Source organism: Oncorhynchus mykiss, chromosome 2 (genome assembly GCF_013265735.2).
Source record: "Oncorhynchus mykiss isolate Arlee chromosome 2, USDA_OmykA_1.1, whole genome shotgun sequence".
NCBI classification, from domain to species: Eukaryota; Metazoa; Chordata; class Actinopteri; order Salmoniformes; family Salmonidae; genus Oncorhynchus; species Oncorhynchus mykiss.
This window is the reverse complement of record NC_048566.1, coordinates 1439791-1467603: the sequence shown is the minus strand read 5'-3', so window position 1 is coordinate 1467603 and position 27813 is coordinate 1439791. Positions and strand designations below refer to the sequence as shown.

The 27813-nt window shown below is 43.2% G+C and overlaps 2 protein-coding genes across 2 annotated transcripts in view; one reads left to right on the top strand and one right to left on the bottom strand.

Moving 5' to 3' along the window:
- Positions 1-11268, bottom strand: part of stt3b (STT3 oligosaccharyltransferase complex catalytic subunit B) — a 107970-nt gene extending 96702 nt beyond the window's left edge. Inside the window, exon 1 of the mRNA XM_036935010.1 lies at positions 11113-11268. The gene's annotated coding sequence lies outside the window, so the exon portion shown is untranslated. The remainder of the gene's footprint in view (positions 1-11112) is intronic.
- Positions 10471-27813, top strand: part of LOC110515934 (acidic amino acid decarboxylase GADL1) — a 29883-nt gene continuing 12540 nt past the window's right edge. The window contains exons 1-10 of the mRNA XM_036935016.1: positions 10471-10821; positions 13400-13584; positions 16024-16150; positions 17141-17231; positions 17478-17587; positions 17901-18016; positions 18974-19053; positions 21691-21745; positions 26010-26126; positions 26624-26688. Of these exons, the coding sequence (XP_036790911.1) occupies positions 10791-10821; positions 13400-13584; positions 16024-16150; positions 17141-17231; positions 17478-17587; positions 17901-18016; positions 18974-19053; positions 21691-21745; positions 26010-26126; positions 26624-26688 (977 nt within the window). The 5' untranslated portion in view covers positions 10471-10790. The remainder of the gene's footprint in view (positions 10822-13399; positions 13585-16023; positions 16151-17140; positions 17232-17477; positions 17588-17900; positions 18017-18973; positions 19054-21690; positions 21746-26009; positions 26127-26623; positions 26689-27813) is intronic.

Sequence of the window (27813 nt, the reverse complement as noted above, 5' to 3'; positions counted from 1 at the left end):
TTGAGAATCTAGACCTCAACCACAGAGCCTCCTAGCCTGGTACCAGTCTGGTTGAGAATCTAGACCTCAACCACAGAACCTCCTAGCCTGGTACCAGTTTGGTGAGAATCTAGACTTCAACCACATAACCTCCTAGCCTGGTACCAATCTGGTTGAGAATCTAAGCCTCAAACACAGAACCTCCTAGCCTGGTACCAGTTTGGTGAGAATCTAGACCTCAACCACAGAACCTCCTAGCCTGGTACCAATCTGGGTGAGAATCTAGACCTCAACCACAGAACCGCCTAGCCTGGTACCAGTTTGGTGAGAATCTAGACCTCAACCACAGAGCCTCCTAGCCTGGTACCAATCTGGGTGAGAATCTAGACCTCAACCACAGAACCGCCTAGCCTGGTACCAGTCTGGTTGAGAATCTAGTCTCAACCACAGAACCTCCTAGCCTGGTACCAGTCTGTTTGAGAATCTAGACCTCAACCACAGAACCTCCTAGCCTGGTACCAATCTGGGTGAGAATCTAGACCTCAACCACAGGACCTCCTAGCCTGGTACCAGTCTTGTGAGAATCTAGACCTCAACCACAGAGCCTCCTAGCCTGGTACCAAGCTGGTGAGAATCTAGACCTCAACCACAGAGCCTCCTAGCCTGGTACCAGTCTGGTTGAGAATCTAGTCTCAACCACAGAACCTCCTAGCCTGGTACCAGTCTGTTTGAGAATCTAGACCTCAACCACAGAGCCTCCTAGCCTGGTACCAGTCTGATGAGAATCTAGCCTCACCCACAGAGCCTCCTAGCCTGGTACAGATCTGGTGAGAATCTAGACCTCAACCACAGAACCTCCTAGCCTGGTACCAGTTTGGTTGATAATCTAGCCTCAACCACAGAACCTCCTAGCCTGGACCAGTCTGTTTGAGAATCAAGACCTCAACCACAGAGCCTCCTAGCCTGGTACCAGTCTGGTGAGAATCTAGACCTCAACCACAGAACCTCCTAGCCTGGTACCAGTTTGGTGAGAATGTAGACCTCAACTACAGGACCTCCTAGCCTGGTACCAATCTGGTTGAGAATCTAGACCTCAACCACAGAACCTCCTAGTCTGGTACCAATCTGGTGAGAATCTAGACCTCAACCACAGGGCCTCCTAGCCTGGTACCAGTTTGGTTGAGAATCTAGCCTCAACCACAGAGCCTCCTAGCCTGGTACCAGTCTGGGTGAGAATCTAGACCTCAACCACAGAGCCTCCTGGCCTGGTACCAGTTTGGTTGAGAATCTAGCCTCAACCACAGAACCTTCTAGCCTGGTACCAATCTGGTGAGAATCTAGACCTCAACCACAGAGCCTCCTAGCCTGGTACCAATCTGGTTGAGAATCTAGACCTCAACCACAGAACCTCCTAGCCTGGTACCAATCTGGTGAGAATCTAGACCTCAACCACAGAGCCTCCTAGCCTGGTACCAATCTGGTGAGAATCTAGACCTCAACCACAGGACCTCCTAGCCTGGTACCAGTCTGGTGAGAATCTAGACCTCAACCACAGGACCTCCTAGCCTGGTACCAATCTGGTGAGAATCTAGACCTCAACCACAGGACCTCCTAGCCTGGTACCAATCTGGTGAGAATCTAGACCTCAACCACAGGACCTCCTAGCCTGGTACCAATCTGGTGAGAATCTAGACCTCAACCACAGGACCTCCTAGCCTGCTTCAGAAGCAAGCCAGCAGTGGTATGCAGGGTGGTATGCTGCTGGCCTAAATATATAAACGTGGGGTTGACCTCTCTGTCTGTAAGAAGAGAGCTTCATCCTCTTTGATTTATTTACAACCTGACAGAAACTCCCTCTATATGTGACATCATTAACTAAGATAAGAATCATAACTTACCAAACCTGTTCACAGGAACGGATAACACTGGAGATCCTTTCAGATCTGCGTTGTGTTTTTTACCCCTAATTTCTGGAACAATCTGCAGAGTTCACTGCAGTTAGATGTGCTGGTGTCACTCAGGCAGTTTACATTGAGGACCTCTATGTAGTTGAATGTGATTGCTTTAATTAAACATGCTTATTTAGTTATTGTGTGCTGAATTATATTGTTTTATACACACGTATGTGACTGTTGTTTCATCATTCTGTTTTATATTGTAATTATTTATTTAACCTTTATTTAACCTTTATTTAACCTTTATTTAACCTTTATTTAACCAGGAAGGGCTCATTGAGATTGACATGCATCTATAAATATATACAGGTCTCTCTTGTAAAATAGATTTTTTTTAAATCTCAGTGTGACTCCCTGTTTAAATAAAGGTTAAATATATATATATAATACGACACTGTTTTTGACCAGAGCCCTAAACAGCCCTATACAGTGGACCCGTCTGAATCCCAGAGCTGATGGGGTTTTAATCTGACAGCAGGAAGCTGGACTCAGAATCACCAACATGCAGTACAGTTTAGCTGGACTCAGAATCACCAACATGCAGTAGAGTTTAGCTGGACTCAGAATCACCAACATGCAGTAGAGTTTAGCTGGACTCAGAATCACCAACATGCAGTAGAGTTTAGCTGGACTCAGAATCACCAACATGCAGTAGAGTTTAGCTGGACTCAGAATCACCAACATGCAGTAGAGTTTAGCTGGACTCAGAATCACCAACATGCAGTACAGTTTATTAGCAGCAGGTGGCAGTATAATAATGTGGTCTAATGATCAGAGTTGAACCTCAGTTGAGTTGGTGTGTTTGTCGGTGGCAGCCAGAGTGTGAATTATACCGTGACATTCAGGGGGAGCCTCTATTGGATGCAGGTACTTGCCTCAATACATTTTAATTTATGGGCCTATTAGTAAAGACAAGTCATTTAACAGTAAAAATATATGGACATTTTTAATGCGGCATGAACACTTCAAAAACTAGGCTACCTGCGACCGCTCATTCATCCCCTCCAAAAATGTATTCCAGCATCCAGTGCATTGTGTCTAAGGCAGCGGCTGTCACACTCTTATTTTGGACCAGACAGCATCAGATACAATGGCTACAACTACTTAGACCGAGAGGAGCTGTTTCGCTCACTAGGATCCTCTCTCCGGTGAGATTGATGCAATCTCTGTCAAATTATTTAGACACCTCTCCCGAAGTTTGACTTTTGTTGCGAGTTGTACATGAGTCTCAATAGGCTCCTAATATGATTATAAATGATAAGTACAGGATGTTATCTACAGCTCTCTATTGGAGATGAAGAGTAGGAAGGAGGGGAGATGAGAATAGAGGAGAGAAGGGTTTACCTGTGAGGCTGTACCTGGGTAAACGTGAAAGTCTGTGCATTTCTCTTCGGTAAAGAATGTTGTATAGATTTGTCTGTACGTACTTCTGTGTGTATATATATATATATATATATATATATATATATATATATATATATATATAGTGCCTTGCGAAAGTATTCGGCCCCCTTGAACTTTGCGACCTTTTGCCACATTTCAGGCTTCAAACATAAAGATATAAAACTGTATTTTTTTGTGAAGAATCAACAACAAGTGGGACACAATCATGAAGTGGAACGACATTTATTGGATATTTCAAACTTTTTTAACAAATCAAAAACTGAAAAATTGGGCGTGCAAAATTATTCAGCCCCCTTAAGTTAATACTTTGTAGCGCCACCTTTTGCTGCGATTACAGCTGTAAGTCGCTTAGGGTATGTCTCTATCAGTTTTGCACATCGAGAGACTGACATTTTTTCCCATTCCTCCTTGCAAAACAGCTCGAGCTCAGTGAGGTTGGATGGAGAGCATTTGTGAACAGCAGTTTTCAGTTCTTTCCACAGATTCTCGATTGGATTCAGGTCTATATATATATATATATATGTATATGTATATATATAGGTATATATATATACATAGTAAGAGCAAATGGGTAGTTGTACTATCTCATTTCAACAGCAGCGTATCTGTTTATTAAACAGTGTTTGTTGTTAAATATAGTCTAATAAAGCTACAATACCTAACTTTTTTTGGGGGGGGCGATCCCACCAAATTCACATAGAAATGCGAGTTATAGATCTGTAATTCTCATTGAAATCAGGTGTAAGCAGCAGTGGATCTGTTCTATGTGCGCTATTTCTATGCTTCACAGTGTTTAAGTTTTTTTTTTTTTTTTTTTTTGCTTCTTTTACTTCCTGTTTTGTACACCAGCTTCAAACAGCTGAACATGTCATATTTGGGGTTTATGGAGAAGATATATTTAACATCGGTTTAGACGGCACGATGATTCTCTACGCAATGACTGCTTGTTTTGTCACATAAACTGACATTAGGCAAACTGTTCGAATTTTAACAACCAGGAAATGGTCGGAGCTATTTCTGCATATTGCATGTTTAACTTGAAAGAAGAAGCCTATTGGATGGTAGCGGGGTGAACAGGCAGTGGCTCTGCTGGTTGATGTCCTTGATTGATCTTTCTGGCCTTCCTGTGACATCGGGTACATACAGTATTATCTGTTCTCCTGGTCTCACTCCTGGGACCTGTAACAAACACGTCATAAACCATGAAAATTATTTGGAAAAAATGGATACAGGAAATTAGCTATAAAAACAGCAACATTTTCTTTCAAGCCTCATGGCTAGATGTGTAAAATAGCGCGAGATTAGCTATAAAAACTGCAAAAAAAATTATCTCTGCCCCATAACTTGTTGTTGTTAAGTTATCTGGGTTAGGACTGGCTAACTCTACCACACATTCAGGACATAGTGTTATGTTATCTGGGTTAGGACTGGCTAACTCTACCACACATTCAGGACATAGTGTTATGTTATCTGGGTTAGGACTGGCTAACTCTACCACACATTCAGGACATAGTGTTATGTTATCTGGGTTAGGACTGGCTAACTCTACCACACATTCAGGACATAGTGTTATGTTATCTGGGTTAGGACTGGCTAACTCTACCACACATTCAGGGACGTTACCCTGCACATAGTGTTATGTTATCTGGGTTAGGACTGGCTAACTCTACCACACATTCAGGGACGTTACCCTGCACATAGTGTTATGTTATCTGGGTTAGGACTGGCTAACTCGACCACACATTCAGGGACGTTACCCTGCACATAGTGTTATGTTATCTGGGTTAGGACTGGCTAACTCTACTACACATTCAGGTACGTTACCCTGTACATAGTGTTATGTTATCTGGGTTAGGACTGGCTAACTCTACTACACATTCAGGACATAGTGTTATGTTATCTGGGTTAGGACTGGCTAACTCTACCACACATTCAGGGACGTTACCCTGCACATATTGTTATGTTATCTGGGTTAGGACTGGCTAACTCTACCACACATTCAGGACATATTGTTATGTTATCTGGGTTAGGACTGGCTAACTCTACCACACATTCAGGACATAGTGTTATGTTATCTGGGTTAGGACTGGCTAACTCTACCACACATTCAGGGACGTTACCCTGCACATATTGTTATGTTATCTGGGTTAGGACTGGCTAACTCTACCACACATTCAGGACATAGTGTTATGTTATCTGGGTTAGGACTGGCTAACTCTACCACACATTCAGGGACGTTACCCTGCACATAGTGTTATGTTATCTGGGTTAGGACTGGCTAACTCTACCACACATTCAGGGACGTTACCCTGTACATAGTGTTATGTTATCTGGGTTAGGACTGGCTAACTCTACCACACATTCAGGGACGTTACCCTGTACATAGTGTTATGTTATCTGGGTTAGGACTGGCTAACTCTACTACACATTCAGGTACGTTACCCTGTACATATTGTTATGTTATCTGGGTTAGGACTGGCTAACTCTACCACACATTCAGGACATAGTGTTATGTTATCTGGGTTAGGACTGGCTAACTCTACCACACATTCAGGGACGTTACCCTGCACATATTGTTATGTTATCTGGGTTAGGACTGGCTAACTCTACCACACATTCAGGACATAGTGTTATGTTATCTGGGTTAGGACTGGCTAACTCTACCACACATTCAGGGACGTTACCCTGCACATAGTGTTATGTTATCTGGGTTAGGACTGGCTAACTCTACCACACATTCAGGGACGTTACCCTGCACATAGTGTTATGTTATCTGGGTTAGGACTGGCTAACTCTACTACACATTCAGGTACGTTACCCTGTACATAGTGTTATGTTATCTGGGTTAGGACTGGCTAACTCTACTACACATTCAGGACATAGTGTTATGTTATCTGGGTTAGGACTGGCTAACTCTACCACACATTCAGGACATAGTGTTATGTTATCTGGGTTAGGACTGGCTAACTCTACCACACATTCAGGGATGTTACCCTGCACATATTGTGTAGACCTGAGCTGGATTAATGGCATTTTCAGAGCTTTTTGAATCAATAACTAATTATTTTGAACCCCTGCTCTGATAAAAACCTCTCTCCTGGATGACAACTGATCAGTCAGGTGGTATATTACATTATATTACATTATATTATATTATATCCATGAAGCCTACGACATTGTCAGTCAACATGGACCTTTTCTGGGGGCCTTTTTCACAGAAGGCGAGGTCGGTACAGGCGCATCAAAGCTGGGACCGAGAGACTGCAAAAACAAGTTCTATCTCAAGACCATCAGACTGTTAACCAGCCATCACTAGCACATTAGAGGCTGCTGCCTACATAGAGACTCAAATCACTGGCCATTTTAATAAATGGATCACTAGTCACTGTAATAATGTTTACATACTGCATTACTCATCTCATATGTATATACTGTAGTCTATACTATTATACTGTATCTTGGTCTGACATCGCCCGTCCATATATTTATATATTCTTAATTCTAATCCTTAGATGTGTGTGTACTGGGTATATGTTGTGTAATTTGTTCAATATTTTACTTGTTAGATGTTACTGTCGGAGCTAGAAGCACAAACATTACACTTACATCCGGAATAGAATCTGCTGAACACGTGTCTGTGACCAATAACATTTCATTAGATTTGATGTTTCCTGTAAAACAGGAGAAACGATGAGACAAGAGGAAGTTGGTTGGTTTCAGGAAATGTTTTCTCAATAGAATTTAATAAACATGTTTGGTTTTTTTCTTTCTCTACAAAAAAAGTGTCGAGGGTCAATTATCTGGTTCATTAGAATTTCTTTGGTAGAAAAAAATATATAAATTCACAGTTGTCATTATCATTAAAAAACACATCTACAGTCAAAAATATCCTATGTTCAGTCTCTTTAACAGTACATATAATTATTGCTATTCAATGAATTGGTATCTGTACCAAAAATAAAGGCTATTCACTTACACATAGTGCAGAAGGTATCTAACATGTTAAAACCATCTAATTGTACAGTGGGGCAAAAAAGTATTTAGTCAGCCACCAATTGTGCAAGTTCTCCCACTTCAAAAGATGAGAGAGGCCTGTAATTTTCATCATAGGTACACTTCAACTGTAACAGACAAAATGAGGAGAAAAAAAACATCTAATTGTATGTATGTTCGTCCAACACATGTCCACAGATTATCCGCTTTAGTAGTGAAAGAATAAATGTTACCCAATGTTTCATTTTTTATTGAACCTTTATTTAACTAGGCAAGTCAGTTAAGAACAAATTCTTATTTTCAATGACGGCCTAGGAACAGTGGGTTAACTGCCTGTTCAGGGGCAGAACGACAGATTTGTACCTTGTCAGCTCGGGGGTTTGAACTTGCAACCTTCCCGTTACTAGTCCAACACCAAAAGGCAAAAGGCCTCCTGCGGGGACGGGGGCCTGGGATTTAAATAAATAAAATAAATACAATATAAATATAGGACAAAACACACATCACAACAAGAGAGACAACACAACACTACATAAAGAGAGACCTAAGACAACAACACAGTATGGCAGCAACACAATGAGACAACACCATGGTAGCAACACAACATAACAACAACATGGTAGCAACACAACATAACAACAACAACATGGTAGCAACACAACATGGTAGCAGCACAACATAACAACAACATGGTAGCAACACAACATGGTAGCAGCACAAAACAGGGTACAAACATCATTGGGCACTGACAACAGCACAAAGGGCAAGAAGGTAGAGAGACAACAATACATCATCACACAAAGCAGCCACAACGGTCAGTAAGAGTCTTTGAATGAGATAAAGTTTGATAAGTTTGAGTTAAAACTGTCCAGTTTGAGTGTTTGTTGCAGCTCATCCAAGTCGCTAGCTGCAGCGAACTGAAAAGAGGAGCAACCCAGGAATGTGTGTGCTTTGGGGACCTTTAACAGAATGTGACTGGCAGAACAGGTGTTGTATGTGGAGGATGAGGGCTGCAGTAGATATCTCAGATAGGGGGGAGTGAACAGGTGTTGTATATGGAGGATGAGGGCTGCAGTAGATATCTCAGATAGGGGGGAGTGAACAGGTGTTGTATGTGGAGGATGAGGGCTGCAGTAGATATCTCAGATAGGGGGGAGTGAACAGGTGTTGTATGTGGAGGATGAGGGCTGCAGTAGATATCTCAGATAGGGGGGAGTGAACAGGTGTTGTATGTGGAGGATGAGGGCTGCAGTAGATATCTCAGATAGGGGGGAGTGAACAGGTGTTGTATGTGGGGGATGAGGGCTGCAGTAGATATCTCAGATAGGGGGGAGTGAACAGGTGTTGTATATGGAGGATGAGGGCTGCAGTAGATATCTCAGACAGGGGGGAGTGAGGCCTAAGAGGGTTTTATAAATAAGCATCAACCAGTGGGTCTTGCGCCAGGTATACAGAGATTACCAGTTTACAGAGGAGTATAGAGTGCAGTGATGTGTCCTATAAGGAGCATTGGTGGCAAATCTGATGGCCGAATGGTAAAGAACATCTAGCCGCTCGAGAGCACCCTTACCTGCCGATCTATAAATTACGTCTCCGTAATCTAGCGTGGGTAGGATGGTCATCTGAATCAGGGTTAGTTGGGCAGCTGGAGTGAAAGATGAGCGATTACGACAGAGGAAACCAAGATTTAACTTTAGCCTGCAGCTTTGATATGTGCTGAGAGAAGGACAGTGTACTGTCTAGCCAAGTACTTGTATGAGGTGACTACCTCAAACTCTAAACCCTCAGCGGTAGTAATCACACCTGTGGGGAGAGGGGCATTCTTCTTACCAAACCACATGACCTTTGTTTTGGAGGTGTTCAGAACAAGGTTAAGGATAGAGAAAGCTTATTGGACACTAAGAAAGCTTTGTCGTAGAGCATTTAACACAACATCCCCGGGGAAGGGCCAGCAGAGTATAAGACTGTATCATCTGCATATAAATGGATGAGAGAGCTTCCTAGTGCCTGAGCTGTGTTGTTGATGTACGTTGAGATTTATGGTTTAATTGATTGGTCTCAAACAGCTTTATTCTTCCAGCTAAAAAAAAAATCTACAATGTTTGGAGATAAACTAGATCGTCTCCTTTATAGACCAAGAATGTCTTCAACATGGTGACGTCGCGCCCCGTGGGCAAGGTTAGGCCATCCTTGTTCCTGGCGGGTTGCCTGGGCGTCATGGAAGAACACTGGCTGATTACAGTAAAGAGTCTAGAAGAATCAAGTTGCCCAATTATTTGTTATTATTGTCTCTCTGCACTGTTGCCGCGAGGCCACGGTTTCACTGCGTCAGAGCGTTTTTGTTTGTGTCGTTTTGAAATGCTTACACCAATCGCTGCTCAAAATGTTGTCTGGCTAATACTGGGGGCCCTGGAAGAAACACAATGGGCCAGGGTTTTAGAAATGCCAAGGTGGATTTCTGATCCCAGACTGCCCCTGGTTACAATCATAAAGGTAAACAGGAAGCCATTTTCAATGAGTCTGTAGTACCTTTTTTTTTATCAGCCACTAGAGGTCCCCCTAGATCTGATTCTTAGCATGACACTGTACTACTAGTTGCACTTATGAACAGATCTAGTATCAGCTTACTTAGCTTACTTAGCTCGGGGTTAAATGCCACGACCTTTATTGATGTCTACAAGATGCGCAATGAGCGTGGGAAATGCGCTCTACAAATTAAATATAATAATACCTATTATTATTATTGCATCATAGCTAACTGTATCCAGTCACGGATTTTTTTTTTATTACAACAACAAAAAAACAGAAAACGGATATTACTAATGGCAGGCCTACCTACAAAATACGCGATGATACCTAGAAAGTTGATGTCAAACGTCTTACTCATGGAGAAATACAAGCCACCAACAGATGCCAACACTTGCTATATGCAAGATGATGAGTCACTTCTCTACGTTTATGTCTTTGGGGAAAAATACAGAATTCTCTAATTCTAAATTGGAAATATTCCACATAGGAAATATATTGCCCTAATAAAATAGCATAAATGTTTCAACTCTTCTAAAGTGTAACATATAGGTATGAATGTCAAGAAGAGAACACGTATCCTCCCTCCCTCCCTCCCCAGTCATCAGCTCTCCATTTCAAAACGACACAAACAAAAACGCACTGACGCAGTGAAACCGTGGCCCCGCGGCAACAGTGCAGAGAGAAAATAATTGGTCAACTTGATTCTTCTAGACTCTTGACTGTAATCAGCCAGTGTTCTTCCATGACGCCCAGGCAACCCGCCAGTAACAAGGATGGCCTAACCTTGCCCACGGGGCGCGACGTCACCATGTTAAAGACATTCTTGGTCTATAAAGGAGACATTCTAGTTTATCTCCAAACATTATTTAAAACATTTTAGCTGGAAGAACAGAGCTGTTTGAGACCAATCAATTCAACCATAAATGAACAATGGCGCCGACGAATGAAAGACATATGAACGGTATGTTGGACTGCTATTTCTCTTATTCCTTCGTTATTACATGTTTGTTAGGCAAATGCAGGAGCATTTCACGTTATTTGCAAATATATATATATATATTGATTATCATTAGCTATATCCTGAATTGAAATGTTTACTGTTCTCTCAAAATAAAAAATAAAAATACGGGCACATTTTAGTGCGTTTTGCCTGGAGAATAGAAGTTGTCACAATGCCTTTAGAATGGACTTACGTCAGTCAGTGTTCTATAATGTCACCCAGCGCCCTCTATCTGGTCGGGTCAGGCGTTACCTGTTCACTCGCTGCTCCGCGCACAGTTCTCCCGAAGATGGGCAGTGGGGAAAGTCGCCCTGGCAAGGTGTCTCTCTGCGGAGGTATTGAATAGAGTACACCTTTGCGTAATAAGTAGATACAATTAACACTTAATTGTTTTTAAAAAAAACACGTTATTTTTTTTATCAGTAGCCTAACTTGTTATGTCGGGGAAAGAAAGAAAGAAAGAAAGAAAGAGCCGGTCTGTGACAGAACGCACAGTAAGACTTGTCTGTCCTTCTGCGGTAGCGTGAACCAACTGTGGCCAGGCGCTGCGAGGTGGCCAGGCGCTGCGAGGTGGCCAGGCGCTGCGAGGTGGCCAGGCGCTGCGAGGATGCGCCAGGCGCTGCGAGGACGCGCCAGCAGTGCAGTAGCAGCGCGTTTCACGCATGCAGCGTTCCGTGTTGCAGGTTATGGGACGGCGTATGCTAGGCTATAGGCTACAAAGAGTATAACGCGGGTGACAGTTATATCACGTCTGTCATTATCGTCCGTGTGTGGCCTGATTGGCACCGTATTCACCATATAGTGCACTACTTTAGACCAGGGGTCATTTGAGTTGCAGCACCAGTCAGTGTGGTCGGTCAGGAATGAGCGGTGCACATTCTTTGTAACACCCTTAGCCAACCGGAGACGTCAATAAATAAGGGTGAGCTTACAGAATGCATCACGGCTGAAATAAGGCTCGAGTGACAGGCTTTGCGTCCTAAATGGCCTCCATATTCACTACGTAGTGTACTTATGACCAGGGCCCGTGCTCATAAGTAGTGCACGAGAATAGGATGCCTTTTGGGATATATCTACAGTAGCAGTGTTAAAGCTGTACTAGAGGGCCATCTACAGTAGCAGTGTTTCTCTGACTCAGAGACCCCATAGTCAGCTGTATTAGAGGGCCATCTACAGTAGCAGTGTTTCTCTGACCCAGAGACCCCTAGTCAGCTGTATTAGAGGGCCATCTACAGTAGCAGTGTTTCTCTGACCCAGAGACCCCTAGTCAGCTGTACTAGAGGGCCATCTACAGTAGCAGTGTTTCTCTGACCCAGAGACCCCTAGTCAGCTGTATTAGAGGGCCATCTACAGTAGCAGTGTTTATCTGACCCAGCGACCCCTAGTCAGCTGTATTAGAGGGCCATCTACAGTAGCAGTGTTTATCTGACCCAGCGACCCCTAGTCAGCTGTAGTCTGGCTGTGATTGGACTGGATGTACCTGTTCAAGTGTGTCGTCCAAGAAGTGCTGTTGTGCTGACAAAGTATTGACACCACTCTCTGTTAAATAAAGGTTAAATAAAATAAATAAATAAATAAATATGAACTGTTGAACCACTAGAGACCCCTAGTAAGACCCCAGCAGGAGACCCCTAGTAAGACCCCAGCAGGAGAGACCCCTAGTAAGACCCCAGCAGGAGAGACCCCCAGAGAACCCTAGTAAGACCCCAGCAGGAGAGACCCCCAGAGACCCCTAGTAAGACCCAAGCAGGAGAGACCACCAGAGACCCCTAGTAAGACCCCAGCAGGAGAGACCTCCAGAGAACCCTAGTAAGACCCCAACAGGAGAGACCCCCAGAGAACCCTAGTAAGACCCCAGCAAGAGACCCCCAGAGAACCCTAGTAAGACCCCAGCAAGAGAGACACCCAGAGACCCCTAGTAAGACCCCAGCAGGAGAGACCCCTAGTAAGACCCCAGCAAGAGAGACCCCCAGAGACCCCTAGTAAGACCCCAGCAAGAGAGACTCCCAGAGACCCCTAGTAAGACCCCAGCAGGAGAGACCCCTAGTAAGACCCCAGCAAGAGAGCCCACCAGAGACCCCTAGTAAGACCCCAGCAAGAGAGACCACCAGAGACCCCTAGTAAGACCCCAGCAAGAGAGCCCACCAGAGACCCCTAGTAAGACCCCAGCAGGAGAGCCCACCAGAGACCCCTAGTAAGACCCCAGCAAGAGAGCCCACCAGAGACCCCTAGTAAGACCCCAGCAAGAGAGCCCACCAGAGAACCCTAGTAAGACCCCAGCAAGAGAGCCCACCAGAGACCCCTAGTAAGACCCCAGCAGGAGAGACCACCAGAGACCCCTAGTAAGACCCCAGCAGGAGAGACCCCCAGAGAACCCTAGTAAGACCCCAGCAAGAGAGACCACCAGAACCGTGAACTGACCTGTTATCTCCATCTGACCCTCTTATTAATACCTCTAGTACTGACATTACTGTCTGTTATCTCCTACCCCCAGATACCTCTAGTATTGACATTACTGTCTGTTATCTCCTACCCCCAGATACCTCTAGTAAGGCCTCAGCGAGCCCCGCGGAGCCCAAGGGGAAGCGGCCCCCAGTGCTTGTGGACGGGGTGACTCTGAACGGCCCCACGCTGGACATCAGGGAAGCAGAGAGCTTCCTCAGAGACGCCATGCCCATCATCATGGAGGAGGCCGTCTGGAAGGCTACTGACGTCAAGGAGAAGGTAAACATCTCTTTTTACAATTTTTTCTCTCACACACTTTGCACTTTCCAGTCCCAGGATGCATAAAGGATAATGAGATCTGTTGTGAAGTATACCAGAATGCTGCAGTTTATTTTTCAAACAATAGGACATGGACCTGTATGAGAATGTATCAGGTAAATGGCTCCCCGGACTATTTCCATTGACCCCCCCTTTATAATTTTTTTTTACATTGACTGCTACTCGCTGTTTATTATCGATCCATAATCACTTTACCCCTATCTACATGTACATATGATCTCATTTACCTCAACTAACCTGTATCCCCGCACATTGGCTCAGTACCGTACCATCTGTACATAGCCTCGCTATTCTTATTTTATTGTGTTACTTTATTTTTTTTTACTTTAGTTTACTTCGTAAATATTTTCTTAACTCTTATTTTTCTTAAAGCTGCATTGTTGGTTAAAGGATCTGACCCTTTTTTTAAAATGTTCTCCTAAAATGACAAATCTAACTGCCTGTAGCTCAGGCCTTGAAGCAAGGATATGCATGTTCTTGGTACCATTTGAAAGGAAACACTTTGAGGTTTGTGGAAATGTGAAATTAATGTAGGATAATATAACACATTAGATTTGGTAAAAGATAATATAAATAATTTTTTTAAATATATATTTTTCCCCCCCATCGTCTTTGAATTGCAAGAGAAAGGCCATTATCTGACTTAGGACTCTAGGAGCAATTCATATTTTGTTCACTAGATGACAGCAGTGTATGTGCAAAGTTTTAGACTGATCCATTGAACCATTGCATTTCTGTTCAAAATGTTGTATCAAGTCTTCCCAAATGTGCCTAATTGGTCAATATATACATTTTCAAGTTCCTAACTGTGCAATCTCCTCAAACAATAGCATGGTATGTTTTCACTGTAATAGTTACTGTAAAATTTGATTTGATTTGATTGATATACAGTACATGTTCTTTATGAATGGTGAATAGGCCCCAGGTAGTTTGTCTGACGTCAAGGATGAGGTAAACAAACATCTAGTGGAGGGAACAGTCTGAAATGGCACCATTTTCACTATGTAGCTTGAAGGGTGTTTATCAATATGCATACTACCTACCGCGCTCCATACGCTCACACTCTGAGTGCTGCTCCTCCCCCTACTGTATTACCTCACGCTACACCTCCCCTACTGTATTACCTCACGCTACACCTCCCCTACTGTATTACCTCACGCTGCACCTCCCCCTACTGTATTACCTCACGCTGCACCTCCCCTACTGTATTACCTCACACTGCACCTCCCCCTACTGTATTACCTCACGCTGCACCTCCCCTACTGTATTACCTCACGCTGCACCTCCCCCTACTGTATTACCTCACGCTGCACCTCCCCCTACTGTATTACCTCACGCTGCACCTCCCCCTACTGTATTACCTCACGCTGCTCCTCCCCCTACTGTATTACCTCACGCTGCACCTCCCCTACTGTATTACCTCACGCTGCACCTCCCCCTACTGTATTACCTCACGCTGCACCTCCCCCTACTGTATTACCTCACGCTGCACCTCCCCCTACTGTATTACCTCACGCTGCTCCTCCCCCTACTGTATTACCTCACGCTGCACCTCCCCTACTGTATTACCTCACGCTGCACCTCCCCTACTGTATTACCTCACGCTGCACCTCCCCCTACTGTATTACCTCACGCTGCACCTGCCCTACTGTATTACCTCACGCTGCACCTCCCCCTACTGTATTACCTCACTCTGCACCTCCCCCTACTGTATTACCTCACGCTGCACCTCCCCATTCACAGACCCTTCTTCCAACCAGGACAATGGCAACAATAGAGACCAAACAGGATATACACAGGATATACACAAAACAAAACCCCAGAGATGTCAAGTCTTTGTGGGTGGCTAGCTAGCTAACAATTCTCTGTGGCTAGCTAACAGTAGTAGCAAGACAGTTAGCCCTATCGACTTACTTATGGGCTTGCGATTTACACACACTACAGTGGGTATTGTAGGCAGGTAAACATGCCAAAACGAACACAGCATGCATTCATTAACGTATCTAGATAAAATAAAATACATATTGTAGTCAGCCGACATATGAGATGTGAAGAGGCAACATTTCATTCCGAAGTCGGAGTGTACTTTCTCTGACTTCAGCTCAGTTAATAATGTCCGCCCTTGATTTCAAGAAATGTTGCATCATTTTTAACCCGGTTGCGTCATATTTCTGTGCCTACTTTCCGTTGCGGCGTCGATCTACGCTTCAGAAATATGTACAAACTGGAGTACGGATTCGAGAAGTGCCCTCCGTTTTTGCCAACTTTGATATGGACTCATACTCCCAGCATCCCGTGCTCTAATTTCCGCGCTCGGAGCACGGTAGTATTCATTTTGAGCAACCGCCAAAGTCTATTTCCTTCTCTCCCATGTAACAGGTGTGTGAGTGGCGCTCTCCGGAGCAGCTGAAGGACCTATTAGACCTAGAGCTGAGGGAAGGAGGCGAGGCACATCCCCAGATACTGCAGCGCTGTCGGGATGCCATCCGATACAGTGTCAAGACCGGTAAGGACCCAGCTCAACCCTGATTTAAAATCAGACTCTTTAAAAGACACCAATGAACTTCATCCCAAACCTGTCCTAAACCCTAACCTTCTAACTCTCCAGCCCAGAGTATCTCCTTCGCCATACGATAGTGTCAAGACTGGTAGGAAACAGCTCAATCCTAAGCCCCATGCAGCCAATCCCTAACCTTGAAACCCCCCAGCCAAACCCCACATTTAAAACCTGTGTCAACCAGGTCTGTTAACCAACTAACCTTCAAATTCTCCCTCTAACCCCCCCAGTCAGCTACTGTTACATAATTAACTAGCCAGACTCTAGTTAGCCACCCTCACGGCACTCAGGCTAGCTACTGGATAATACAGGCTATAGCGATAGTAGCTCCCACCCTTCCACCCAGCGCTATCCTATCCAACCCAGGGTGTAAATCATCAAGCTAGCGACAGTAGCTCCCACCCTTCCCCCAGCGCTATCCTATCCAAACCAGGCTGTTAATCATCAAGATAGCGACAGTAGCCCATCATTAATACCCCTCCAAGCCTCTTAACCGTCCTAGGCCCTTAACACTCCCGGCCCCTTAAACCTCCCAGCCCCTGAGATCCCTTGACCCCCACCTAGCCCGGGCCAGCCAGACCCCAAATGTAAAACCCCTGTCAACCAGGTCTATCAACCAACTGACCTTCAAACTCTACCATTAGGGAAGGGTTAAAGTTAGCTAACATTAGGGTAGGGTTAAAGTTAGCTAACATTAGGGTAGGGTTAAAGTTAGCTAGCATTAGGGTAAGGTTAAAGTTAGCTAACATTAGGGAAGGGTTAAAGTTAGCTAACATTAGGGAAGGGTTAAAGTTAGCTAACATTAGGGAAGGGTTAAAGTTAGTATCTGGATTTTCTTGCTTATTCTATCCTGATCCCGGGATTTTTCCGACCAGGATTTCTGGAAAACCTGGAAACTTAGTTGTGATTGAATCAAACCTTGTCTGTTTGTATGTGCAGGACATCCTCTCTTCTTCAACCAGCTCTATGCAGGCATGGACCCTTATTCACTAGTGGGCCGATTCATCACAGAAGCTATCAACCCCAGTCTGTGAGTATTACATCTTACCATCTCATATGATCCGAGTGTCTGTCAACATGTACCCATACTCACTGTATAACTGTGCCTGACAAGGGATGTGGGATTTTACGATCACTGAGATGATATCAATGACAACTATTCTGCTATTCATTTCAGAAGTGTCTGTAGCTCGTTCTTGGATGATTGATTGGATAGTATTGTAGCTCAGGTGAGAGCAGGTGAGTCATTGACTGGACATGTTGTTTGTCTTGGCAGGTACACGTACGAGGTGGCTCCAGTGTTCCTGCTGACAGAGGAGGCGGTTCTGCAGAAGATGATTGAGATCATTGGATGGCAGGAGGGAGGGGACGGCATCTTCAGCCCAGGTGTGGAAACCACACAGACTGACACATCTTATTCTTCATCTTCATCATCATCTTCTTCTTCATCTTCATCTTCATTTTCTTCATCTTCTTCTTCTTCTTCATTTTCTTCATCTTCTTCTTCATCATTGTCTTCATCATCATCTTCTTCTTCATCTTCCTCTTCTTCTTTATTCTTCTTCATCTTCATCATCATCTCCTTCATTTTCATCTTTATCCTTCTTCATCTTCTTCTTTCTCCTTCATCATCTTCTTCATAATTTTCTTCATCTTCTTCTTCTTCCTGTGATTGAGAGATTGTCTCTGTGTTCTCCAGGTGGCTCTGTGTCCAACATGTATGCTGTGAACGTGGCCAGGTACCACCACTGTCCTGATGTGAAGGTGCTGGGCCTGTCTGCCTTGCCTAGACTGGTCATGTTTACATCTCAGGAGGTACACGCACACACACACACACACACACACACACACACACACACACACACACACACACACACACACACACACACACACACACACACACACACACACACACACAGGGTAGGCCAACACCTGTTATTGTTTTAACACCACACACACACACACAAACACACAACTATCAGGGAGTTTCTCTGCTCTTTATGATAACATATCACAACAAGCACACAACTATCAGGGAGTTTCTCAGTTCCAGCTGTTGCCCTGAAAGATATTGACTAAGTGGTTTTATAATCCCTGTCTGTATAGCACCTTATTTTGGATCCTGTCTAGACTGGTCATTAATATAGCACCTTATTGTGGATCCTGTCTAGACTGCTCATTAATATAGCACCTTATTGTGGATCCTGTCTAGACTGGTCATTAATATAGCACCTTATTGTGGATCCTGTCTAGACTGCTCATTAATATAGCACCTTTTTGTGGATCCTGTCTAGACTGGTCATTAATATAGCACCTTATTGTGGATCCTGTCTAGACTGCTCATTAATATAGCACCTTTTTGTGGATCCTGTCTAAACTGGTCATTAATATAGCACCTTATTGTGGATCCTGTCTAGACTGCTCATTAATATAGCACCTTATTGTGGATCCTGTCTAGACTGCTCATTAATATAGCACCTTTTTGTGGATCCTGTCTAGACTGGTCATTAATATAGCACCTTATTGTGGATCCTGTCTAGACTGCTCATTAATATAGCACCTTTTTGTGGATCCTGTCTAAACTGGTCATTAATATAGCACCTTATTGTGGATCCTGTCTAGACTGCTCATTAATATAGCACCTTATTGTGGATCCTGCCCAGACTGGTCATTAATATAGCAGCACCTTATTGTGGATCCTGCCCAGACTAGTCATTTGGTTGATTAACCAGTTCTCCCTCAGTGACATGTTTCTCTCATTGTTCTTTTCAGTGTCATTACTCGGTTGCCAAAGCAGCGGCTTTCCTAGGAATTGGCACCAACAATGTTTATGTGATCCCGTCAGATAAGAGGTATGCTGCCTACTGCTGGTTACTGCTGGTTACTGCTGCTTACTGCTGGTTACTGCTGCTTACTGTTGGTTACTGCTGGTTACTGCTGCTTACTGCTGGTTACTGCTGCTTACTGTTGGTTACTGCTGCTTACTGTTGGTTACTGCTGCTTACTGCTACAGTTACTGCTGGTCACTGCTGCTTACTGCTGCTTACTGTTGGTTACTGCTGGTTACTGCTGCTTACTGCTGGTTACTGCTGGTTACTGCTGGTTACTGCTACAGTTACATGGTTACTGCTGGTTACTGCTGCTTACTGCTGCTTACTGCTGGTTACTGCTGCTTACTGCTGGTTACTGCTGGTCACTGCTGGTTACTGCTGGTTACTGCTGGTTACTGCTGCTTACTGCTGGTTACTGCTGGTTACTGCTACAGTTACATGGTTACTGCTGGTTACTGCTGCTTACTGCTGCTTACTGCTGCTTACTGCTGGTTACTGCTGGTTACTGCTGGTCACTGCTGGTCACTGCTGGTTACTGCTGGTTACTGCTGGTTACTGCTGCTTACTGCTGGTTACTGCTGGTTACTGCTACAGTTACATGGTTACTGCTGGTTACTGCTGCTTACTGCTGGTTACTGCTGCTTACTGCTGGTTACTGCTGGTTACTGCTGCTTACTGCTGGTTACTGCTGCTTACTGCTGCTTACTGCTGCTTACTGCTGCTTACTGCTGGTTACTGCTGCTTACTGCTGGTTACTGCTACAGTTACATGGTTACTGCTGGTTACTGCTGCTTACTGCTGGTTACTGCTGGTTACTGCTGCTTACTGCTGATTACTGCTACAGTTACACGGTTACTGCTGGTTACTGCTGGTTACTGCTGCAGTTACACGGTTACTGCTGGTTACTGCTACAGTTACATGGTTACTGCTGGTTCCTGCTGGTTACTACTGGTTACTGCTGGTTACTGCTACAGTTACATGGTTACTGCTGGTTACTACTGGTTACTGCTGGTTACTGCTACAGTTACATGGTTACTGCTGGTTCCTGCTGGTTACTGCTGGTTACTGCTGGTTCCTGCTACAGTTACACGGTTACTGCTGGTTACTGCTGGTTACTGCTACAGTTACACGGTTACTGCTGGTTACTGCTAGTTACTGCTGGTTACTGCTAATTACTGCTACAGTTACTGCTGGTTACTGCTGGTTACTGCTAGTTACTGCTACAGTTACTGCTGGTTACTGCTGGTTACTGCTAGTTACTGCTACAGTTACTGTTGGTTCCTTCTGGTTACTGCTAGTTACTGCTGGTTACTGCTACAGTTACTGCTGGTTACTGCTACAGTTACTGCTGGTTACTGCTGGTTACTGCTGGTTACTGCTGGTTACTGCTACAGTTACACAGCTACTGCTGGTTACTGCTAGTTACTGCTGGTTACTGCTACAGTTACTGCTGGTTACTGCTAGTTACTGCTACAGTTACTGTTGGTTCCTTCTGGTTACTGCTAGTTACTGCTGGTTACTGCTACAGTTACTGCTGGTTACTGCTACAGTTACTGCTGGTTACTGCTACAGTTACTGCTGGTTACTGCTGGTTACTGCTGGTTACTGTAACAGTTACTGCTGGTTACTGCTACAGTTACTGCTGGTTACTGCTGGTTACTGCTGGTTACTGCTGCTTACTGCTGCTTACTGCTGGTTACTGCTGGTTACTGCTGGTTACTGCTACAGTTACTGCTGGTTACTGCTAGTTACTGCTACAGTTACTGCTGGTTACTGCTGGTTACTGCTGGTTACTGCTACAGTTACTGCTGGTTACTGCTAGTTACTGCTACAGTTACTGCTGGTTACTGCTGGTTACTGCTAGTTACTGCTACAGTTACTGCTGGTTACTGCTGGTTACTGCTAGTTACTGCTAGTTACTGCTGGTTACTGCTGGTTACTGCTGGTTACTGCTACAGTTACACGGATATTTCCACTGACCACACCACACGCTTCTGTTGTCACTGTCCACAATGTCTGACCTGCGTCACTATGACTGACCTGCGTCACTATGACACCTGGGTTACTAATCCGTGTTAATCTATGACTGACCTGCGTCACTATGACACCTGGGTTACTAATCCGTGTTAATCTATGACTGACCTGCGTCACTATGACACCTGGGTTACTAATCCGTGTTAATCTATGACTGACCTGCGTCACTATGACACCTGGGTTACTAATCCGTGTTAATCTATGACTGACCTGCGTCACTATGACACCTGGGTTACTAATCCGTGTTAATCTATGACTGACCTGCGTCACTATGACACCTGGGTTACTAATCCGTGTTAATCTATGACTGACCTGCGTCACTATGACACCTGGGTTACTAATCCGTGTTAATCTATGACTGACCTGCGTCACTATGACACCTGGGTTACTAATCCATGTTAATCTATGACTGACCTGCGTCACTATGACACCTGGGTTACTAATCCGTGTTAATCTATGACTGACCTGCGTCACTATGACACCTGGGTTACTAATCCGTGTTAATCTATGACTGACCTGCTTCACTATGACACCTGGGTTACTAATCCGTGTTAATCTATGACTGAGCTGCGTCACTATGACACCTGGGTTACTAATCCGTGTTAATGTGTCTTTGTTTCTCAGAGGGAAGATGATTCCTGCGGAGTTTGAGAAGCAAGTACAGAGAGCCAAAGATGAGGTGAGAAGGAGAACTATGAATGGAGTCAGCAATGTTGTTTGGTGTCAGATATGTTATGTAACACAGTCGGGAACTGGGAACTGCTGTTGATTATACCCATGGTGAGGGTTAGGAAACTGCTGTTGATTATACCCATGGTGAGGGTTAGGGAACTGCTGTTGATTATACCTATGGTGAGGGTTAGGGAACTGCTGTTGATTATACCCATGGTGAGGATTAGGGAACTGCTGTTGATTATACCCATGGTGAGGGTTAGGGAACTGCTGTTGATTATACCCATGGTGAGGGTTAGGGAACTGCTGTTGATTATACCCATGGTGAGGGTTAGGGAACTGCTGTTGATTATACCCATGGTGAGGGTTAGGAAACTGCTGTTGATTATACCCATGGTGAGGGTTAGGGAACTGCTGTTGATTATACCCATGGTGAGGGTTAGGAAACTGCTGTTGATTATACCCATGGTGAGGGTTAGGGAACTGCTGTTGATTATACCCATGGTGAGGGTTAGGGAACTGCTGTTGATTATACCCATGGTGAGGGTTAGGGAACTGCTGTTGATTATACCCATGGTGAGGGTTAGGGAACTGCTGTTGATTATACCCATGGTGAGGGTTAGGGAACTGCTGTTGATTATACCCATGGTGAGGGAACTGCTGTTGATTATACCCATGGTGAGGGTTAGGGAACTGTTGTTGATTATACCCATGGTGAGGGTTAGGGAACTGCTGTTGATTATACCCATGGTGAGGGTTAGGGAACTGCTGTTGATTATACCCATGGTGAGGGTTAGGGAACTGCTGTTGATTATACCCATGGTGAGGGTTAGGGAACTGCTGTTGATTATACCCATGGTGAGGGTTAGGGAACTGCTGTTGATTATACCCATGGTGAGGGTTAGGGAACTGCTGTTGATTATACCCATGGTGAGGGTTAGGGAACTGCTGTTGATTATACCCATGGTGAGGGTTAGGGAACTGCTGTTGATTATACTGTAATCTACTACTGTACTGTTATCCTGTAATGACCAGGATGTTGGAGTAACATTATATTGTTGTCCTCTGATGGTATATAGTATTAATGACCAGGATGATGGAGTAACATTATATTGTTGTCTGATGGTATATAGTATTAATGACCAGGATGATGGAGTAACATTATATTGTTGTCCTCTGATGATATATAGTATTAATGACCAGGATGTTGGAGTAACATTATATTGTTGTCCTCTGATGGTTATTAATGACCAGGATGTTGGAGTAACATTATATTGTTGTCCTCTGATGGTATATAGTATTAATGACCAGGATGTTGGAGTAACATTATAGTGTTGTCCTCTGATGGTATATAGTATTAATGACCAGGATGATGGAGTAACATTATATTGTTGTCCTCTGATGGTATGTAGTATTAATTACCAGGATGATGGAGTAACATTATATTGTCCTCTGATGGTATATAGTATTAATGACCAGGATGATGGAGTAACATTATATTGTTGTCCTCTGATGGTATATAGTATTAATGACCAGGATGATGGAGTAACATTATATTGTTGTCCTCTGATGGTTAATAGTATTAATGACCAGGATGATGGAGTAACATTATATTGTTGTCCTCTGATGGTATATAGTATTAATGACCAGGATGTTGGAGTAACATTATATTGTTGTCCTCTGATGGTTATTAATGACCAGGATGATGGAGTAACATTATATTGTTGTCCTCTGATGGTATGTAGTATTAATGACCAGGATGATGGAGTAACATTATATTGTCCTCTGCTGGTATATAGTATTAATGACCAGGATGATGGAGTAACATTATATTGTTGTCCTCTGATGGTTATTAATGACCAGGATGATGGAGTAACATTATATTGTTGTCCTCTGATGGTATATAGTATTAATGACCAGGATGATGGAGTAACATTATATTGTTGTCCTCTGATGGTTATTAATGACCAGGATGATGGGGTAACATTATATTGTTGTCCTCTGCTGGTATGTAGTATTAATGACCAGGATGATGGAGTAACATTATATTGTTGTCCTCTGATGGTTATTAATGACCAGGATGATGGAGTAACATTATATTGTTGTCCTCTGATGGTATATAGTATTAATGACCAGGATGATGGAGTAACATTATATTGTCCTCTGATGGTATATAGTATTAATGACCAGGATGTTGGAGTAACATTATATTGTTGTCCTCTGATGGTATATAGTATTAATGACCAGGATGATGGAGTAACATTATATTGTTGTCTGATGGTATATAGTATTAATGACCAGGATGATGGAGTAACATTATATTGTTGTCCTCTGATGGTATATAGTATTAATGACCAGGATGATGGAGTAACATTATATTGTTGTCCTCTGATGGTATGTAGTATTAATGACCAGGATGATGGAGTAACATTATATTGTTGTCTGATGGTATATAGTATTAATGACCAGGATGATGGAGTAACTTTATATTGTTGTCCTCTGATGGTATATAGTATTAATGACCAGGATGTTGGAGTAACATTATATTGTTGTCCTCTGATGGTTATTAATGACCAGGATGATGGAGTAACATTATATTGTTGTCCTCTGATGGTATATAGTATTAATGACCAGGATGATGGAGTAACATTATATTGTCCTCTGATGGTATATAGTATTAATGACCAGGATGATGGAGTAACATTATATTGTTGTCCTCTGATGGTATATAGTATTAATGACCAGGATGATGGAGTAACATTATATTGTCCTCTGATGGTATATAGTATTAATGACCAGGATGATGGAGTAACATTATATTGTTGTCTGATGGTATATAGTATTAATGACCAGGATGATGGAGTAACATTATATTGTTGTCTGATGGTATGTAGTATTAATGACCAGGATGTTGGAGTAACATTATATTGTTGTCCTCTGATGGTATGTAGTATTAATGACCAGGATGATGGAGTAACATTATATTGTTGTCCTCTGATGGTATGTAGTATTAATGACCAGGATGTTGGAGTAACATTATATTGTTGTCCTCTGATGGTATATAGTATTAATGACCAGGATGATGGAGTAACATTATATTGTTGTCCTCTGATGGTATGTAGTATTAATGACCAGGATGATGGAGTAACATTATATTGTTGTCTGATGGTATATAGTATTAATGACCAGGATGATGGAGTAACATTATATTGTCCTCTGATGGTATGCAGTATTAATGACCAGGATGATGGAGTAACATTATATTGTTGTCTGATGGTATATAGTATTAATGACCAGGATGATGGAGTAACATTATATTGTTGTCCTCTGATGGTTATTAATGACCAGGATGATGGAGTAACATTATATTGTTGTCCTCTGATGGTTATTAATGACCAGGATGATGGAGTAACATTATATTGTTGTCCTCTGATGGTATATAGTATTAATGACCAGGATGATGGAGTAACATTATATTGTTGTCCTCTGATGGTATATAGTATTAATGACCAGGATGATGGAGTAACATTATATTGTTGTCCTCTGATGGTTAATAGTATTAATGACCAGGATGATGGAGTAACATTATATTGTTGTCCTCTGATGGTATATAGTATTAATGACCAGGATGTTGGAGTAACATTATATTGTTGTCCTCTGATGGTTATTAATGACCAGGATGATGGAGTAACATTATATTGTTGTCCTCTGATGGTATATAGTATTAATGACCAGGATGATGGAGTAACATTATATTGTTGTCCTCTGATGGTATATAGTATTAATGACCAGGATGATGGAGTAACATTATATTGTTGTCTGTTGGTATATAGTATTAATGACCAGGATGATGGAGTAACATTATATTGTTGTCCTCTGATGGTATATAGTATTAATGACCAGGATGTTGGAGTAACATTATATTGTTGTCCTCTGATGGTATATAGTATTAATGACCAGGATGATGGAGTAACATTATATTGTTGTCCTCTGATGGTTATTAATGACCAGGATGATGGAGTAACATTATATTGTTGTCTGATGGTTATTAATGACCAGGAGGATGGAGTAACGTTATATTGTTGTCTGTTGGTATATAGTATTAATGACCAGGATGTTGGAGTAACGTTCCCATTGGGCAAGGACATCAATTCACCATCTGTTCCACGTTGGTTTAATGTAATTTCATTGAGATGACGTGGAAACAACGTTGATTCAACCAGTGTGTGTTCCCAGTGGGATGATATTGCTGTTGTTGTTGTTGTTGACAGGGAGCGTTGCCCTTCATGGTGAACGCCACAGCAGGGACCACCGTTCTAGGGGCCTTCGACCCGCTGGAGGAGATAGCTGACATCTGTGAACGACACAATCTATGGATGCATGTAGATGTAAGTGGATCTTAATTAAAGATCATTCTTTCATTCATTTATCGACTTATCGATCCATCAATCCGTTTGGGTATTGTTCAGTAGTTTGTTTGTTGCTTTAATCATTCAATCAATCACCCTCTTCTCTGTCTGTTCTCTGTCTGTTCTCCGTCTGTTTTCTCTCTTCTCTGTCTGTTCTGTCTCTTCTCTGTCTGTTCTCTCTCTTCTCTGTCTGTTCTCTCTCTTCTCTGTCTGTTCTCTCTCTTCTCTGTCTGTTCTCTCTCTCTTCTCTGTCTGTTCTCTCTCTTCTCTGTCTGTTCTCTGTCTGTTCTCTCTCTTCTCTGTCTGTTCTGTCTGTTCTCTTTCTTCTCTGTTTGTTCTCTCTCTTCTCTGTCTGTTCTCTCTCTTCTCTGTCTGTTCTGTCTGTTCTCTCTCTTCTCTGTTTGTTCTCTGTCTGTTCTGTCTCTTCTCTGTCTGTTCTCTGTCTCTTCTTTGTCTCTTGTCTGTCCTTCCTGTAGGCATGTTGGGGAGGAGGAGCCCTGATGTCTAAGAAACACAGATACCTGCTGCAGGGCATTCACAGGTAAGACAACAGGTATATCTGGAGGAGGAAGTAAGACAACAGGTTTATCTGGAGGAGGTAGTAAGACAACAGGTTTATCTGGAGGAGGTAGTAAGACAAGAGGTATATCTGGAGGAGGAAGTAAGACAACAGGTTTATCTGGAGGAGGAAGTAAGACAACAGGTTTATCTGGAGGAGGAAGTAAGACAACAGGTATATCTGGAGGCGGTAGTAAGACAACAGGTTTATCTGGAGGAGGTAGTAAGACAACAGGTATATCTGGAGGAGGTAGTAAGACAACAGGTATATCTGGAGGAGGAAGTAAGACAACAGGTATATCTGGAGGAGGAAGTAAGACAACAGGTTTATCTGGAGGAGGTAGTAAGACAACAGGTATATCTGGAGGAGGTAGTAAGACAACAGGTATATCTGGAGGAGGAAGTAAGACAGCAGGTATATCTGGAGGAGGAAGTAAGACAACAGGTTTATCTGGAGGAGGAAGTAAGACAACAGGTTTATCTGGAGGTGGTAGTAAGACAACAGGTATATCTGGAGGCGGTAGTAAGACAACAGGTTTATCTGGAGGAGGTAGTAAGACAACAGGTATATCTGGAGGCGGTAGTAAGACAACAGGTTTATCTGGAGGCGGTAGTAAGACAACAGGTATATCTGGAGGAGGAAGTAAGACAACAGGTTTATCTGGAGGAGGTAGTAAGACAACAGGTATATCTGGAGGAGGAAGTAAGACAACAGGTTTATCTGGAGGAGGAAGTAAGACAACAGGTTTATCTGGAGGAGGAAGTAAGACAACAGGTTTTTCTGGAGGCGGTAGTAAGACAACAGGTTTATCTGGAGGAGGAAGTAAGACAACAGGTATATCTGGAGGAGGAAGTAAGACAACAGGTTTATCTGGAGGAGGTAGTAAGACAACAGGTTTATCTGGAGGTGGTAGTAAGACAACAGGTTTATCTGGAGGAGGAAGTAAGACAACAGGTTTATCTGGAGGCGGAAGTAAGACAACAGGTTTATCTGGAGGAGGAAGTAAGACAACAGGTTTATCTGGAGGAGGAAGTAAGACAACAGGTTTATCTGGAGGAGGAAGTAAGACAACAGGTTTATCTGGAGGAGGAAGTAAGACAACAGGTT